This window comes from Myotis lucifugus, unplaced genomic scaffold (assembly GCF_000147115.1).
Source record: "Myotis lucifugus unplaced genomic scaffold, Myoluc2.0 scaffold_1467, whole genome shotgun sequence".
Taxonomy (NCBI): domain Eukaryota; kingdom Metazoa; phylum Chordata; class Mammalia; order Chiroptera; family Vespertilionidae; genus Myotis; species Myotis lucifugus.
In genome coordinates, this window is record NW_005872515.1 from 22,660 (window position 1) to 40,928 (window position 18,269).

The following is an 18,269-nucleotide window of genomic DNA, read 5'->3' on the forward strand; positions in this document are numbered from 1 at the left end:
GACCAGAAACCTGCAGTGAGCCGAGCTGGGGTCACGTTCGCCCGCACCGGGGGAGGGGCGGGCGGCGGGGCTGCGCCCCGGGAGGGGCCGGCGGCCGGGCTGAGCGCGGTGCCTGCTGAAGAAGCCGGCCGAGCGGCTGTGGGGGCGGCGGTCTGGCCGTTGAATCGCCGGGAGTTGTAGTTCCCGGCTCGCAGGCTCGCAAGACGCGTCCGGGACTCAGACTACAACTCCCAGGAACGCGCGCGCCGGGCGGCAACGCGCATGCGCCCCAGGAGGGGACAGCGCCGGTGCTGATCCCCGGCGGGTCGGCGGACCGGGAGCGGAGCGGGGAGCGCGTGCCCGGCCAGCGCCGTCGTCCCCGCGAGCGAGGACCGAGAACAATGAGGCACGAAGCTCCCGTGCAGGTGGGTCTGTGCGGAGCGGGCGGCCTCGGGAGGGACTGACGGGGGTGCTCGGGCCGGGCGGCCACCGCGCGGAGCCGGCTCCGACTCGGTCCGCGGACAGACGGTCCCCGCGCCGCGGGCTGTGCCGGGGTGAGGGGCTCTGCAGGGACCTGAGCGCGTCCCGAGCCGGTGAACGGCAGTACGGGGCGCGGGGTCGCGGGGTCGCGTGTCCTCGTCTCCTCGGGTCTGTGGCCGCGGGGCGCGCACGGGCGTCGGAGCGGCGGGCGTCCAGCGGTCCTGGGGTCGCGACGACCGAGCTCCTCCACGAGCGGGAAAGGGAAGGGGAGGCGGTGTGACGGTCCCCACGGCCCGTCCTCCGTCAGGGCCGGCGCAGCGTCCGAGCACGGGGAGGAAGGGCGCTTAGGGCTTGGCTCACCCCTGCCCTTCACCTCTGACCCCGGCTGGCTCACCCCTGCCCTTCACCTCTGACCCGGCAGGTTCACCCCTGCCCCCCCTGCACCCCAGACCCTGCTCCCCCCTCCCCCACCCTCACCCCCACCCCCCGCGCTGGGGCCATAGCTGTGCGCTCGACCGTCACTCCCCCTGGGCTTGCTTCCCTGGACTCGGCGCCTGAGCATCGTGATTACATTTTGTTTCCGAGTGAAGACGAGTGAACGCCGGACATCAGCCTGTTCCCGAGCCACGCGCAGCAGAAAGGCGCCGGGGGCGGGGTTCGCAGGAGAGTGGGGCCCCCCATTTGCGACGGGAGTCTCTCTCGAGAACCCACCTCTGCTGCCAAATCCAACCGTATCGATATTTGACCGTAATTCCTGCTTAAACGTTTCCAGTGATTTTCTTCCTGAATCAAGGACTTCGAGCACATGCCTGGTTACCTTCATCTATGTTATAGGCTGTGCTGTGTGCGTGAAGGTGGACGCTGGTTGGGTCGCTAATGAAAATCCAGTCGGTAGAATCTCTTTGTTGAAGGTTACAGGATGGAAGCCCCCCGGTTACCTTGTGGGTTATTAACAATCTGATTGTTCCCGAGAGGGGAGCCCCCTGGTGCGTTTCCTGTCCCTCTGTGTGTGACGTGGCTTTTCATTATGAACTGACGTGAAAACAATCTGGACAGACAATAAAGGTACAGGCGGTGGCAATCAAGATCTATTGGCTTATGATAATTTGCCATTGCTGGAGAGCCTGCCTGGAGCCAACTGGCTCAATTAGTTGTATTTGATTAGAAGTAAACATTGAGTTTGAAAGTAGATGGATAGTAGTTAAGTCAACCCCCTATATCCACTGAAATCAAAATAAATTATGAAAAAAGTCATCACACTGCATCTTGATTTTTATTTGTGTACAGAGCTGCTTAGAATCTTTAGAGGGTCACTAAAATGTTACAAAATTAAATGAAATTAATGCCTTAGGAAATATTTTAAATTACTTCATATAACTATATAGTAGGCACTTAAATGAAGAATTAATATAAAAATAGGTGATGAAATAAATTTGTTCATGAATGCAGTTATTTTCATATTTATGGTGTACTTTATTCATTGGACTAGATTTTTGAGATTTAAATATTTAAATGCCCCAAAACTATCATGAATAATATGTACATTTTAAGAAATCAAAAACTAATTTTCTGTAGTATATTTACTTAAAGCACATTCATTGGTTCAATTTAACAAGTAAATTGTTGTTTGGGTGACGCACTCTTCATTATAATCAGGTTTTCAAACATAATGATAGGAAGAATAAAACCTATAAACATGCTTCATATTTCTTAAGTGGCGATAATGTCTCAGCACCCATACTTCTGACGCACGATCCCATCCCGGGAGACTTTGATATATGAAAATGCAACGAGATAAATAGTTGACATTTCTTTTTCTTTCCATTTAAAACTGAATGAACTACATCATTATTTTAAATATATGTCCCAAATTTTACTTAGGTTTCTGGACAATGAGTAACAAGCAAAATCTCATCCAATAGTTACATTATCTTAAGAGATTCTTTTCACCACTTAAAAATATTTAGTTCATTTACTGATGTGAAACAAAATGAGCTCTTTAATTGTTGATTTCCTATTTTACTTGCTTATTTTCTTAAATAAAAGAAGCGTTGGAAAATTCTGTAAGGTCTTTTAAAGGTGTTCTGCTCAAGGTAGTTGTTTTTGACATAGGCATTTTTTTTAAACTATTGCCCTTTGAGTTGATGCAAAGTGATGGATGATAATTGCTTTTTATAGTGACTATTAAAATAATATACAGTGATAACATTTAGTATCTATGTTTCCTTCATAACTAAATAAACAGGTGTGCATTGGGTAAGTGTTCCAAGTGATGGGCTAGCATGTTAGTGCAGGAGATGGTCATTGTGTGCCTTCTGATTCAGTGCCTGCATCAATCCCGAGGCCAAGTGAACTGGGCAGGAGCAGTGCTCATGACACGAGGCAAAGACTGATGGACAAACTGTCATTTGATTCAGGAGCCAGACTGAACAAATTCCAGTTCATTTAGTGCTTTGTCTGCACCAAGCACCACTGTGCCTTGCATTCAGATCGCTGTGTGTGTGTGTGTAAATATAAGGCAGTCCTAGAGGTCACCATTTCTCATTACAGCCACAATACTGCAGCTTATTAAGAATAAGGAACTATCCCAACACGGCAGGTTCGAGACTCTGCCAGATCTCTGTCTAGAAAGCCTAGGTTCTTCCTTTTGTGATTCTGGGCTCCCCAAGAAGACACGGAAGAGGATTGTGCAGAGTGAGGGCTATATTGATGTGAATTAATCCCTTCATTCGGTTAGGAAGAAAGAAAAATTGTCTCTATGTTCTCTTTATAAAACAAACTTGTGTGAAGTAAACCAAACATTTCGGAAGGGCCAGTGTTGTAAAACTGGCCGGCTTTTTGCTTCCTGGATTTGAATTTCCTGCAGGTTTGCTAACTCTCTCACAGGACCAAATGGGATGAATCCATTGTCTCTCATTAAATGCTTAGCCTTCAGTTTTGTTATCCACAAGCTTTTTGGGTCATCTCATCAATGCAGAGCCTCCTGACTGGCAAATTTCAAAGGAAAACATCTACCCAATGGATGAAGTAGAGTGTGAAAACAAAATAAAAATAAAAGAGGTTTGGCTACAAATGAGGAGGATTGAAGAAAGAATATAGATGCAGGCTGAAGATGAAGTTGAGGTGAAAAGCCATACTCACTATTAAATACAGTCATGCTGTAGAGAAAAACTGATGAACAAACTGTCATGGTTTCATTTGACCATGAGAAGTACATGGCACTCTTGCAGTTCATTACTGTTGAACTTCTGACCCTGTCCAGCCTCAATGACGATCCCTTTATCTTTATAAGAAACGGAAATTTAGTTCCGTACCTTACAGAAACGGAGAAAAACCTGGGTGACATTGGAGAAACGTTCCTCCTCCATTTGAGCAAATTTCTGAAGTGCCCACCTTTCCTCTGTGAGGATAGAAAGGGGAGTTAACCTATAGCAAAAATAAACCTCTGTGGTGTGAAAATGATTTTCCAGTTCCACATTTCAGTCCAAGAAGGTATGGATTTGTTACATGCATAACCACAATTTCCCCTGCCATTTTAACCTTATACTGGAACTAGAAATTCCTTTCCTCACCATCCTATTCCAGGAAGCAACGATATTTTCATGCTCAGGGATGGGTTTTCCTGTGATTGTTCTGACACCAAGGACACTCAACTTACTGCGTACAAACAGCTGTGCCACCTGAAATAAATGCCGTAGGGGCTAAACATTTCCCCCTTTTCATTCATTAACTGGGTTCCGAGGTTCTAGAGCAGGGGTGGGAAATGCCCAGCCCGCAGGCCATATGAGGCCCGTGAACTCATTTGGTCTGGCCCTGCCAAGGCATTAGGGGTGAGTTAATTAAATGTTTGACCAACTATAGCAGGCTAACTTTTAAGTTGATAATTTTGCATGGCCCGTGAATGATGTTATAAATATCCAATTGGCCCTTGGCAGAAGAAAGGTTCCCCACTCCTGGGCTAGAGGCCCCATTGTAGTAGGTCACCATTTATTGCCAAGGATGCTGTGACCTGTGAAGATTATACCTTTTAGATTTATTTGGAATTATATAGATCGTCAGCATTTCTCATTTGTTCACTTATATTTTTTGAGATATTTATATACATTGAAATGCAAAAATCTTTAGTGAGCACTTTGATGAACTTTGGTAAATGGATACACCTTTGTAATACACACCACTATAAAAATACAGAACATCTCCAATCAACCCCCAAACTTTCTTCATTCATATTCTTTTTCCAGTTAATCCACTGACACAATAATCTTAACTTTTTTCACTTAAATCAGTTCTATTCTAGAACTTCATGTAGTTCTATAAAACTTCATGTAGTTCTATATCAACATACTGCACAACAGACAGCAGGTACTCTCAAGTCCAGCTTATTTTGCTCAGAATAGTGTCTCGAGGATCCAATGTTGTTGCATTTATCAATAATTCACTCCGTTCCATTGATGTGTATTGTACGGTTGTATCAATCTGCCATACTCTTTAAATCCATTCCGTTGATGGACTTGAGGTAATTTCCCATTTGAGGCGATTATGATGAAGACTATAAACATTATTGTATTGGTCTTTCTGTAATATGAGGTTTCTATATCTCTTGGGTAAATGCCTAGAAGTGGAATTGCTGGTGTCAAGGGTAAGTGCATGTTCAACTGTATAAGGAACAGTGAAACCTAGAGCCCTGTTTATCTCACCGTTTGACCTTCCCATTTGACCTCTCACCAGCAGCGTGAACATTCCAGTGGCCCCACAGCCTCGACGGTGTCAAGGGTGTCAGTGGCCTTTCTAATGTCGGCCCCTTTCATGGGTGTTTTGTGGTATCCCCCTGTGACATGAATTTGCATTTTCTTGATGACAAGTGACGCTTTGCATATTTCCATCTGTTTCCTGGCCATCACTGTGTCTCCCTTTGTGACGTGTCTGTTTAGCCTTTTGTCCATGTTGAGGGCTGTCTTTTTATTGTTTAGTTGCAGGAGAGTTTATAATTTTGAAATTCGTTCTTTAAGTATATTTAAAATATTTTCTGCCAGTGTGTAGCTTGGATATTCATACTCTTAATATATTTGGATGAGTTTACCACCCAGAGTCAAATCTTGGAAGGAATCTTTATAGCAAATCTCTGGAGGCATTTATTGAGGGCTTAAATATTTTAAAATAACACTTAATATTTTTAAGTATTTAATGATGACTATTTCTTGGGAAACACATATACTAATATTAAAATTTAGTTTCCCCTCCATGGGAGCTGTTAGAGTATTTTACTAAGTATTTTTGGAGAGGTTTTTCCTTGTATGCATAGTGCTGGGTATGTCCATTATGTCTAGTTCTTATTTTGTTATCGGGAAGACACACGCTTGCGAGAGACATTCTTCATCTTGCGGTTCCAGTGTGGACGCAGTTCCTGCAGCTCTCGGTGCTTTCTCATGGCATGACGGAAGCAGAGTACAGCTGTGTTATTTTTTTAAATGAATGATGGAGAAGGTCAAGGCCACCTTCCACAGCTGAGCTGAGCAGGACCCGGCTCTGCTCTGAAGATACGCTGCCTTCCCTAGCTGGTTTGGCTCAGCGGATAGAGCTTCAGCCTGTGGACTAAAGGGTCCCAGGTTCGATTCCAGTCAAGGGCACATGCCCGGGTTACAGACTTGATCCCCAGTAGGGGGTGTGCAGGAGGCAGCTAATCAATGATTCTCTCTCATCATTGATGTTTCTCTCTCTCCCTCTTCCTTCCTCTCTGAAATCAATTTTTTTAAAAAAGGACACAGTGCCTTCTTCTTGCTGGGTGGACCTCCTCATGTCTGACAGGGAGTTGCAACAGGTCACACCACAGCCCGAGCCCACAGAGGGCCTGCCTCTCCAGGGGCTAAAGAGTTTCCAGAACTCAGCTTGTCTGGGCAGCGGCATCCAGTGTGCAGACCCTTTTAAAGCTCAGCGCCCAGGGTGAATGATTTGCGCCCAAATGTCCAATTCCTCAGAGAAGACCTCTACTGTAGAGGTCGCATGCATGGATGTATAGATTCAACACCATAACAAGTTCATTTTTTTTGTCTTCTATCTGATTTGCATTTTGATCAGGGTCTTCAATGAATATATTAAATTCGTATTGATCAAACTTATAAATGACACAAATATGGAATGGATAACTACTATTTTTGATGAAAGGACATAAAACGATCAGATCTGAATTAAATCACAGATCAAAGCAAACAAAAGAAAATGTAATAGGGTCAATATAAAGATTGACATTTCCATTAAAAATAAATTGCCCAAGGATGGGCCGGGATAGGGGAGACCTGTGTGTGTGACAATTAATGTGAAAAAGTGCTGAGCCTTCCAGGAGTCTTTACAATAAGTCATGTGTGTTTGAACATAACAGCACACTTTCCCCTGTGCCGACCCCGGAGAGATGTCCGTGTGAGCCTCACAGCTGGGACCACCCAGAGGAGCAGATGACGCTTCGGGGCCGTGCTTGGTCCCTGAGACACCAGCGGTCCCTCCGATGGGAGAGGACCTACTGGCAGAATCTAGAACACACGGGCAGAAGCTACAGGAGGGAATTTTCACAGAAATCCAAGAAAAAAATGTATGGCCATTGCAGTTGTTTAGCCGAGACATAGGCTGCTTCAGAGCTGGCTCACTCTGGCCCCTCGTGTGAAGGGCAGGACAGAGTCTCCCTGAGCCTGGGTGCTGGGAAGGGGGCCGGGGTCAGGGGAGGTGGCACTGCCCTCAAGACTCGTTTTACTGTGTGGTGCTTTTGTTGGAAATTAATTCAAGATGAATGGAACTTAAAGAGTTATCTTTTCTGAAATCCGGTTTGCTCTGTGGGAGGTTACTTCATGCCTATTCATGTTTCCAGATTTTAGCTCTATTTTTCCATGAAAATGTGGAAAATGTCCACATGAGTTGGTGTGTAGGGTGTCAGTATACTCGCTCAGTGCATGCCTGTGATTCCCTCTACATTCCCGTCGAACTGCCCATCTCTGTTCTCAGCAAGGCGCCCGGCTCTCTGTCCACCCTCTGAGCCAGGATTTACTTTATTCTAAAGTTTAATAATACACATGTGTTCCCAAGCACAGCTTCTTGGCTCTCTGTGAGTCTTACTGGGGATATAAATCAGGAAATAGTAACAGAAATCTTCCAGAATAGCAGTTAACAAACTCCTCTCCTTAACCCTTCAGAGGCTTGGGGTCCCCATCCCCGCAGCTCTGCCTCCCTCGCCTGAGCCCTCTGTGCCACCCTCCTCTCTGCTCCCAGCACAGAGGATGAGCAGACGCAAGGATGAACATACTCAGTTCCTGCCGGGGGAAAGCTGCGCTGCGATTTTCTCCACCTAAACCTCCACAATTATATTCAAAGTCTGTACATTGAGGAGGTCTCTATTTCTGCAGGTTTGGAAGCGTCTAATTTTGGAATAAGATTTGGGATTAACAGCAGCAGAGAATTTACCACATTTTTTTTGAGGGAACGGGGCTCAGGAGCATCCCCCCTCAGTGGTCGCTGTCAGGCTGAGCAGTGAGCAGCCTGGGCTTGTGTTGTCTGTCCTCACTGTGCCTGACTGAACGTGGCCAACCCAGAACCAGGATCTGGGCTGGTTTCCATAAAAGATGGTGACAGGATCCAACAAAGGCACTCGCAGGCCTGGCTGAGCTCGGCAGCTGCATGAGCTGAAAGGACGACGTTGGCAGGAATGTGCCAGCAACACAGCCACCAGGCGGTCTGGGTGCCGGTGGCCTCAGAGCCAGACCTCACTGCTCACCCGACGTCAGGGTTACGTCCCTGGGTCTGTCCTGGCTGGTACTCGTGGGGGGTTTGCCCTGAGCCAGAAAGGGAAGTGGGGACACCTGCTGTTTAGGGGCCAGGCCTTCCCTCTGGCCAGTGCTGTGCGTTTCGTAATGACTGGAGACCTCGGTGTCGTTACTTGACTTAAAAAGAGAAATGCCTATGCGTGTACTTAGTAAGGAAGTGTGAGCACACTCACCATTTTATAATATCGACTGGCTTTCTTTTGTCTTTATTCTTACACGCACAGTTGTGTTCTCTTACTGGCAGTAAGTATTTGTCGAAAGGGAATATGTTATCTTACCGTCTCCCTTTCTCCATGGCCCTCAGTTGTCTATAAACACGTGCACACATGCACATATGCACATACACACACACACACACACACACGCACATGCACGCACATGCACACGCACACCTGACCTCAACAACCTTGGCGTGGGTGAGGCTGAGCACTCTGTTCTGTTTCTAGCGTCTGTCCCCCTGTCCACTGGCCTCGCTCTTTGCCTCCCCCCTCAGGAAGCTGTAATTGTTCATCCAATTCTGTGGGAAATGGAAAGGACAGTGTGGCCTCGCTCTGCCCTGAGGACTCTCTGCCCTGAGGACCGTGCTGGGGCCCGTCCTGTCCAGTGCAGTGACCGTGGGCGCCTGTGACGTGTGGCGGAGGCTCTGGGTGCTTATCTCATTCCATTGTCATGAAGTAGAACAGGTGCCCGTGACCAGTGGTGATCGCCGAAGATTCATCGCGTCAGAAAAGGGGCGGGAAGATGAACGTGACTCCGTGTTCCACGTGCCTCTTCTGCACGAGCCAGATGGCACTTGGAAGTGAGGCTGCTCGGTCTCCGTAGATGTTAGGTGATCATTTAAAAAAGAGAAAGAGAAGCAACAGCCGCTGAGTAAAGCATGTGTGGTTAACAGCAGCCTTCTCCATGCTGGGCCGGTGCTCTACACGTCTGCTCTACGAGCGTTACTTTCACACATGTCCCAAGTGAGGTCACAATTTCTTCCATTTCACGTGAGAGGGAAGTGAGGTGCAGACTTACAGTAACAAACAGGAGCATGTGGTGGGCGGGGGTGTGTGTGGCTGATCCAGATGGGGTTCCTCGTCGATGCACTCCCAGAGCATAGCCTCCCCCTTGGTCTTTCCCAGGTGACAGTCCCGTCCTTGCTGGAGACAGGATGGAGGGCCTGCCCGCACGCCTCTGGGACGCGTCACTGAAACTGAGCACTGCTCCATGCTGCTAAGCCTCCGTGTTCTCCTTTTAATGTGGAGATAATGAGGCACCCGCCTCCTGGGCAGTCATGAGGGTTAAAGGAATGGCTGGTTCCCGGCACGTTGTGTGAACCATATGTACTTGCCATCGTCCTGGTTCTCGATTTGAAAGAGCTGCCGTGTGTTCGGCCGCTGTGGTAACACGATAGGAATAGATGAAACAGAGACGCCTGGGTGTGCTTGCCCCGGAGACGGGAGCCTCTAGTTATTGGTCCCTCGGGAAGCAGCTCCTGCCGCTCGGACCTGTGGTGTTGCCTTCGCCGGGTTGTGTGTCGGAGCCCACGTGCCCAGCCCGTCCTCACATCTTTGCTTTTCATGTCGCCCATGGACGCCCCCTTGGTGCTCTGGTTGGCTCTGAATGCCGTGCAGGGCCAGCGCCAGTGCAGCTGGGCAGCTGTGGGCCTGCCCCCACCTTGCAGGGGGACCAATGGTCATGGACACGCCTCAGGGACAGAGCCACTGCCTGTCCTCAGGGCCTGACATCTGCTCACAGCCCATGCGAGTGGGTGCTGCTGCCATCCACGGTGGGCTGACCCCTCCTTGTTCCCCCACAGATGGCCACCGCCCAGGACGCCCGGTCTGGCCAGAAAGACTCCTCCGACCAGAACTTTGATTACATGTTCAAGCTGCTCATCATCGGCAACAGCAGCGTGGGCAAGACCTCCTTCCTGTTCCGCTACGCGGACGACTCCTTCACGTCCGCCTTTGTCAGCACCGTGGGCATCGACTTCAAAGTGAAGACTGTGTTCAAGAACGAGAAGAGAATCAAGCTTCAGATCTGGGTAAGTGGCTGTGCCGAGTGCTCGGTCCTGGGCGTGGGGCACACGTGTGCGGGGAGGGCTCCTGCCCATCTCCGCGCCATGGTCCCGATGCAGCGCTTTGCTGTGGGGCATTGTTTTAGGGCGGGAGCGAAGCCTCTTTAAGGCTTGGAAACTGCCTGTTGTCAAGTCGTGCTTCTTATGAGCGCCCAGAAAAAGGAAAACGTATGGCCACTGTGTTGGTGGGAGGAGCGGTCGGTCTGCTCGGCCTTATGACCCCTGTGACCTTGAGCACCACGAAGCCTTCCTCACCACCTTTCTAACCCACAGACCAGCAAAGTGGGTCTCATCTTTGATGCCACAGGACGCAGGCAAACAGCCAAATGCAGGGAAGCGAAGTCTGTCCCTTCAAAAATCCCAGCTACAACCTCAGACGAGGTTGATGTACACTTCACAGACTCCGTGTCCGCAGCCCTAATAGGCATGTTTATCCAACAAAGAAAACAAAGCAAGAGGAATAGAACGTTTATTTTAAACATGGTTTCCCTGAGCACAAGGTGCTCCATCAGCTTAGAGACCAGCTGGCCTCCCTGCCTCCATCTATAGACCAGGGATTTGTCACCAAACTGCTGGGGTACGTCAGAGTGGCCAGTGAGAGACAGAAGGAATGCAGGCGGGCAGTGGGGCCAAGGTCAGATGGGAGATGAGGGACCAGGAACGTGGGTGCACAGGAGAGAACTGCTACGCGTTCACGTCTACGAGGCGAAGTGTAGCCACCAGTCGGCCGTTTCCGTGCGTGCAGGCCCCTTTTCCTGTCCATGATCCTCGGCTGCTGACGTCGATTTGAGCTGCACACAGGCTTTTCCCACGAGGGAGGTTTCTCCTGAGCTGGTTCTGACACCACCTGGTGCAGGTGCCGGGCTGGCCCCGACCCAGGGCGAGCCTTACTGCTCGCAGGAGCTGAGAGACAGGCTGTGGGCAGAGCGCCCTTATGCACATGTTGGTGACACTGGGTGCCCTTCCACAGCTCAGCTCTCGGTGCACAGGCTGGCGTCCTCACAGGTGTCTGCAGTGGGTTCCTGCTCTTCCACTTGTCTAACTGGGGTCTTCCCAGCCCAGCTGCAGTCAGGGGAGAGTGCGGGGAAGTGGCTGTGCCCGTGGCTTTGTCATGAGAAGTCTCCTCGCAGGCGGTGCATGGTTGTGCGGTGGCCCTCTTACAGGGCGTGTCCCAGGTACGGAGGAAAGTGTCTTGGAAGGGGCTTGAGGAGCAGTGAGTGGAGGCATGAGGAGGTGTGAGGAGTAACAGGGAGTGCCCTGGTGCTGTTCCCACAGTTGGGGTCTGTGTGATGATGCAGTGTGAGCACCGGGAAAGCAGTGAGGTTGCACAGTTCCTACTGTCTGTCGGCTTCAGGAAATCATTTATTTGGGAATGTGTTTGACGTTGATGGTGTGCTGTCTCATTGCATTTCCATCACTGCCCGGCTGCTCTTCCCGGTTCATGGTATTTCCATGGACTTCTCCCAACGTGCAAACACGTTGTCGAGATGTGCGGTCATCTTGGCCTGTGGTACCCTCGCTCCTGCTCCCAACACTGATACTGCACGTGTGGGACTGACACACCAGCAATTCTTTTGCTCTCTGCTGTCTGACACTGACTCCAGGCGTGGCAGGGACTCACAGGTAATGACTGAGTTCCACAGGTTCCCCTTCAGAGACCAGCTGCTCCCACACCTGCCCCCTCACACCCACCGTCATGGTTGATAATCTGCTAGAACAGCTCGCAAAACGCAGGAAGCAGGTTTCTCACTGTCGTTGGCTTATTGCCCATAGGACACAACTCAGGAGCAGAAGAGAGAAGAGGTGCACAGGACAGTCAATTAGCATATTCCCTCATTGGCTGTGGGTGCCGCCATCTTTGCAATGGTGTGGGGTCAATTAGCATATTCCCTCTTTATTAGATAGGATTATACAGGACACAGCTCAGGAGCAGAAGAGAGAAGAGGCTCACAGGACAGAGGGTGGGAGGGATGAGGTGCTGCTTCTGTGTCCCCTCTGGGCGTGGCACCTGCACGATGGTGCGCTCTCCCCCCGACGCGCACACGCTTCCTCCTCAGGGTGTGGACCTTCCATTCCAGGCCCCAGTGGATTAAAATCACTGGCCATTGCTGATTAACCTGGTTCTCAGCACCTGTCCCCCAGTAGGTGGGGGAGGAGGGGTGAGGGGACGTTCTAGTCCTTTGATCCCATGGTTTGCTCTTCTGCAAACAGTCCTTGTCCTGAGGCCTTGGAGGGGCCGCCAGGGGTCCCCTTGTGGGCAAGACCTGAGTGGAGGGAGGGCTGTTGTGAGTAGTCACCAACGATGGACCCCAGGGTCTCAGGAGCCTGCGCCAGGAGCCAGGAGGAGAGCAGACCCGCGTCTCTTACTCTGTGGCCATATCTCAGCCTCTCGTCTGTTTCAAAGGGGGAGACGCAGAGTGGGTTCACAGAAACGAAAACCGTCGTGATTGGTCCAATGCACCAAACGGCTGCAGATATCGATGTAATTCTGTTCACTCTCCTGGTTTTAAACTGCCCACAGGAGAGCTACCTTCAGGAGGGGAAACCACGGTGTAGAGAGGCTAAGAGACAAGGCAGAGCAGGGTCTCAAGTCCAGTCCGCGGGTGCCGGCCGGTCTGCTGCTGACCCGCCAGTTCCGCAAGGCCAGTGCTGAGTCAGGGCAGTTGTACTGTGTTGGGCCTGCACACAGCGCCCGGGAGCTCCAACCCGAGGCCAGACCTCAGGAGGGATTCTGTCAGGAGGCAGAGCTGGGGGCTCCCTGTTTCTGCTCCCTGGTGTGCTGCATGGGGTCTCCACACCCACACCCTGGACAGCTGGTTGCCCACAGCCCACAGCCAAGTACAGCGTGGCTACAGCCACAGAAACGTGACGTTTCTTCTCGGACGTGTCCTTCCTGCTGACGTCCATCACCGCCTGGGAGCGAGCCTGTCTAGAGAACATCGCCGTTCGCTTGAACGAGTCACAGACTCTGTGTCCGTCAGTGCACGTGCGCTCCCGCTGTCTTCACTGCCTTAGCATTCTGCGCACTTCCGTTTCACTGTCATTTTTATGAGACTCCAAAATTTTCAAGATTTCAGAGACTCCAAGTATTTAGGCTGGTTCCTTTATTACTTTGTATCTATTTAATGCTGCTATGAATATACTGGGGACAGATTCAGTGTGGTTTTTCACTTTAATTATGGAGAAATATCTCACAGCTGGGGCCTGTAATCTTTTGCTTCTAACTTAAAAAGTAGTTAGGCCTCAAGAATGGCCATGTAGAGATTTCTCCCCAGTGAGAAGGTCACAAGTAATGCAGCATCCTACACTGAGCACCTCTCCTATGTTTATTGTCAGCGTCTGGGTTACCGCTATGGGAGCCCTGAGCTTAGAGAAGCCTGCAGTAGAGTCTGGCCATTCCTGCCCGGTCCTGTGTGGGCAGCCATGTGTGCAGGCGGCCACGCTGTGTGCATGTGGCCACACTGTGTGCATCTGGCTACACTGTGTGCCGGCAGCCACACTGTGTGCAGGCAGCCACGCTGTGTGCACCTGGCTACACTGTGTGCAGGCAGCCACGCTGTGTGCAGGCGGCCACACTGTGTGCAGGCGGCCACACTGTGTGCAGGTGGCTACACTGTGCAGGTGACCACACTGCGTAGCTCCCTTTCCCCAGGAAAGCACGGGTCTGCATTGTTCACGTCCAGAAGTCGGTGTTGGCTCTGACTATGGGAGACTGGCTTAGAGCTCAAAGGGTGAAGTGCATGGAGCAGGCAGGCAGCAGGATTATGTGTCCTTAAGAGTCATCACGAGCATTTGCTCATTGTTGCATCTCTTTTCCTCATCGGCACCTTCCCGCCTTCACTCCTGAGCTCTGGCTGAGCTCATAGGAAGCGTGTCCTCAGGTGGTCAGGGCCAGGGCTGCCACCCGAAGGGCCCGGTCTGAGCCGTGCTGGTCTGTTGTCCCAGAGATGCCGTCTGCTTGTCCATCGTGTGCTCACCAACCACACGATCCGCAGAAGCTGTGTCACCGTCAGGTGCAGGAGGTGGACGTGAAGCGAGGGGAAGAGGGTGTTTTAAAATAGAGGCTCTGGCATTACTTAGGGGTGGCCAGGCCGACAGGTCAGCCGACAACTGCCACCCACACGTTGTGTTGTACTCACGGATCCCAAGCCAATCCCTGGGAGGGTCAGGAGCAGAGGGAGAGACAGCCTGTGGCAGGAGCCCCTGTGGCAGTTTCTGGAGGAGTGGGGAGGCTGCGGGCAGGATTGGGACTGGCTGGCTGCATGTCTCAGCAGGCCCTGGGCACGGGGTCCTGGCTGACGGGGCTTCCCTGGGTGATGTGGGCAGGTGGACGGGGCCAGAGGTGAGCGCCTGGTGAGGGAGGGGCTGGGGCATGAGTGCTGGATTGGGGGTTTGCATTTGAGAAGTGAACCCCAGTGGGTGAAGCTTCCTGTCTGTGGTACTTACTGGACAGGGGGTAGAGACGCGGGTGTGGGAGGAGAGCAGAGGCTGGGTCTGCCCAGCACGGCCTATCAGGGGTCGGCCACCATCACTGCATTTGTCAGAGACTGAGAGGCAGGCTGGAGCGGGATGCCTTTTAGGGGAGATATAAACCATGTCATTTCATTTTAGCCAACAGGTCTGTCTTCCTCTTTTAAGAAAAAATACAGTAGTTTTGCTAACTTATGAATTATGTTGGCTGTGTAGCTCACTGACATTCTTTATAACATTTTTTTAGTAGGAAAGTGTGTTCTAAATTCTGAATGAGAATGCAGAAGTTAATACCTGGAAGTCTGCCCATTCTTAAGACTGAGACTCCATGTAAGAGAAAAGTAGGGGAGTTCTTTGGGAATTTCGGCGTGAAGTAGATGAGGAAATCGGTGATTAGTCCCTGGGGCTGCAGGAACCCTACCTGTGGATACCGAGGTGAGACCAGTCAGGGTGCTCTCCCCACCACTTTTCTTGTGTTGTCCAGACAGATCCCTGTTTCTCGATAGCATTTCCTGGGCTCACTTGCACTGTAATTAGCAGGGCTTGATCCTATTTTCCTCGCATAAGTGAGCGAGGAGGTGAGAAAGTCTGACAGACAGGAAAGTGTTCTCGTAGCTCCGACTGCATCCGATGACTTGTGAGCTCAGCTTCCACCTCTCCGTGCGCTGAAGGCCAACTACCCGCCCTCAACTCGGCCCTGGGCTCGACTCCAGGTCACACATCATAAGCTCCACGCCGTGAGGCTACTGTCTGACTCAGCTTCTCACAATATGTCCTGTTATTCTACACTTATCACTTCACAGGAGAGCATTGATTTGTGGGAAATTACAGTCTTGCTTTGTCAGTGGAAACACTTTGGTATAGATGACAATTGATGGTTGTTTTAATTAACTTCATAACCTGCATCCAGCCTTCATAATTTGGTAACATTGTAGCCAATGCAACTTGCATTCCAATGTTTATGAAATAATTAAATAGAAGAACAATTCCTGAAGACAAGGTGGAAAGAGAAAAAGATTAAACTTTACTTGGGCCCTAAAAACAGCCACAGGTGTCAGCAGCCGCAGAGGACCGAGCTGGCCGGAGAGCACCGAGTGGGGTGTGTCCTGCACCCTGAGGCCACGGGAAGGGCTTCGTGTGGGAGTCACACGGGTTTCACAGCACGATGGTCTCCGAGGCAGGACTTTCATCACCTGCTGGTGGACCCTCCGCCCGCCCGCCCGCCCGTACCTGGGAACCTGAGGTTTCAACGCGACAGGCAGTAGGTCCCTGCTCTCCTGGGCTCCTCTGTAATTGGTAATTAGCTGTTCAGACGGACCATTGGCCAACCTGCCACATTTCTGTTTGCAAATTTAGGCAAATTGTTCCCAGGAGAAACATGCATTAAAGTGCCTGATTGGGCTGCAGGTGGACACGGGATTGAAAGCAGTGATTTCCCACCTTCCAGGCTCTGCAGGGACCCCCTAAATGCCCTCCTTAAACCGCTCTGCAGGGACCCCCTAAATGCCCTCCTTAAACCGCCCGTTTGTGACCCGGCTCCTGAAAGGCTTCCTGCCTCTCGGTTCATTAGCTTCTAGGGGTTCAGCTCGTTTTTACTCCCTGGGGCATTGCAGACACCAGAGCGAGTTTCCTGGGGGAAGCAGGACGAGAACAATGAAGAAGTAAGTACTGGCGTGAACGGTGTCCTTGGTTGTAAAGAGCACAGCACCACGAGGGTGGAGGATGCTGCTACCTCCACGCACTGCTCTCCTGGGCTCCTCTGTAAATGTCCCTCTGAGCAGAGCTGGGCTTCCTCCACAGGAGGGTGTGTGACACAGGAGCAGCGCCTGCTGTCCTCGTCGCCATGCCTTGAATTTGACTGGGGCTGCGTATCGTACCCTCATGGGCACAGTGTGGCTGGTGACTAGACTTAACTAGGTTAAAGCAACCACCAGAGTGAGTCTGAGAAGTGCAGTTAAAACTCAGTTAAAAAGAGGCAAGTCTGCGTCGGGAAGTCTACGGGCCAGGAGCCCAGCAGGTAGAACGCCCAGCCTGGAGCCGCTGGGTGCAGCCTGGAGCCCCGGGTGCAGCCTGGAGCCCCGGGTGCAGCCTGTGAGTGCTGTCTTGTGCTCCGTCGAGCTAGAGCCTGAGACTGAATGCCGGGCCCCTTGGAGGTCTGGTATCTGTGACTTAGTCACGGTGCAGGCTCAGCGGGTCAGCATGTGTAGAGCCAGTGCTAGGGTGGCAGCCAGAGCTTCCCATCAAGCAAATGGCCGAATAACAGACATCGCCGTGGAAACGCACATTTGGCTGGACCAGGTGCATGGCTCAGCAACAGCCCTGTTACTCAGCATTCCCGTGTTGTTCCCATTTCGTAGAGGGAGCTGAGGGACAGGTAGCTTATTCTGTGCCCAGGGACACAGATTCCAGCCATGCTCCTCGGATTGCAGGTGACCGGCAGAGCCGGAATGGGAACCTGGCGGCCTGTGCTCTCAGTCACCACACTCCCCAAGGACCAGCCCAGCGCTGGTCGGGGAGGTCCCAGAAGTTTCACAGCATAAACAACGTAAACAGTGATTCTCTTCCCCATCTCAGTTTTGAAAATACAGTGGAGCCTTGACTTACGAGTGTCCCGACTAACGAGTTTTTTGAGATACCAGCTGTCTCTTGGCCGATTTTTTGCATTGAGTTGATAGAGTAATTTGAGTTAACGAGCTCCTTAATGATCTCGGTCTCAGAACGAATTAAACTCGTAAGTCAAGGCCCCACTGTATTGAAACAATGACCCTAAGAATATGAGTTAGCTCTTCCCATGAGTTTCAAGGAAAACTGTTATTCATGAGGTTTCCTGGGGAAACCCTGTCAGCAGGGCCAGCTTCACACTAGTAACCCATCTGCACTGAGAACGAAGGTGAGTGGGCCAACCTCACCTGGGCAGCACCTGAGCCCACACCTGCCTGCAGGACCCACACCGGCTGCAGGACCACACAGGCCACAGGACCCACACAGGCTGCAGGACCCACACCAACTGCAGGACCCACACCAACTGCAGGACCCACACAGGCCACAGGACCCACACAGGCCACAGGACCCACACCAGCTGCAGGACCCACACAGGCTGCAGGACCCACACAGGCTGCAGGACCCACACCAACTGCAGGACCCACACCGGCTGCAGGACCATACAGGCGTCAGGACACCTACCAGCTGCAGGACCCCCACAGGTTGCGGAGCCCACACAAACTGCGGGACTCACACCAGCTGCAGGACCCACACCGGCTGCAGGACCCACACCGGCTGCAGGACCCCACACAGGCCAAGGACCCACACAGGCCACAGGACCCACAGCAGCTGCAGGACCCACACCGGCTGCGGGACCCACACCGGCTGCAGGGACTCACACAGGCTCAGGACCCACAGCAGCTGCAGGACCCACACTGGCTGCTGGACCACACAGGCCAAGGGACCCACACAGGCACAGGACCACAGCAGCT

The 18,269-nt window shown here is 51.5% G+C and overlaps 1 protein-coding gene across 1 annotated transcript in view; it reads left to right on the plus strand.

Annotated features, from left to right (window-relative positions):
- Window positions 1–329: 329 nt before the first annotated feature.
- LOC102431044 (ras-related protein Rab-3C) overlaps window positions 330–18,269 on the plus strand; it is a 31,587-nt gene continuing 13,647 nt past the window's right edge. The window contains exons 1-2 of the mRNA XM_014449857.2: window positions 330–404; window positions 10,066–10,293. Of these exons, the coding sequence (XP_014305343.1) occupies window positions 381–404; window positions 10,066–10,293 (252 nt within the window). The 5' untranslated portion in view covers window positions 330–380. The remainder of the gene's footprint in view (window positions 405–10,065; window positions 10,294–18,269) is intronic.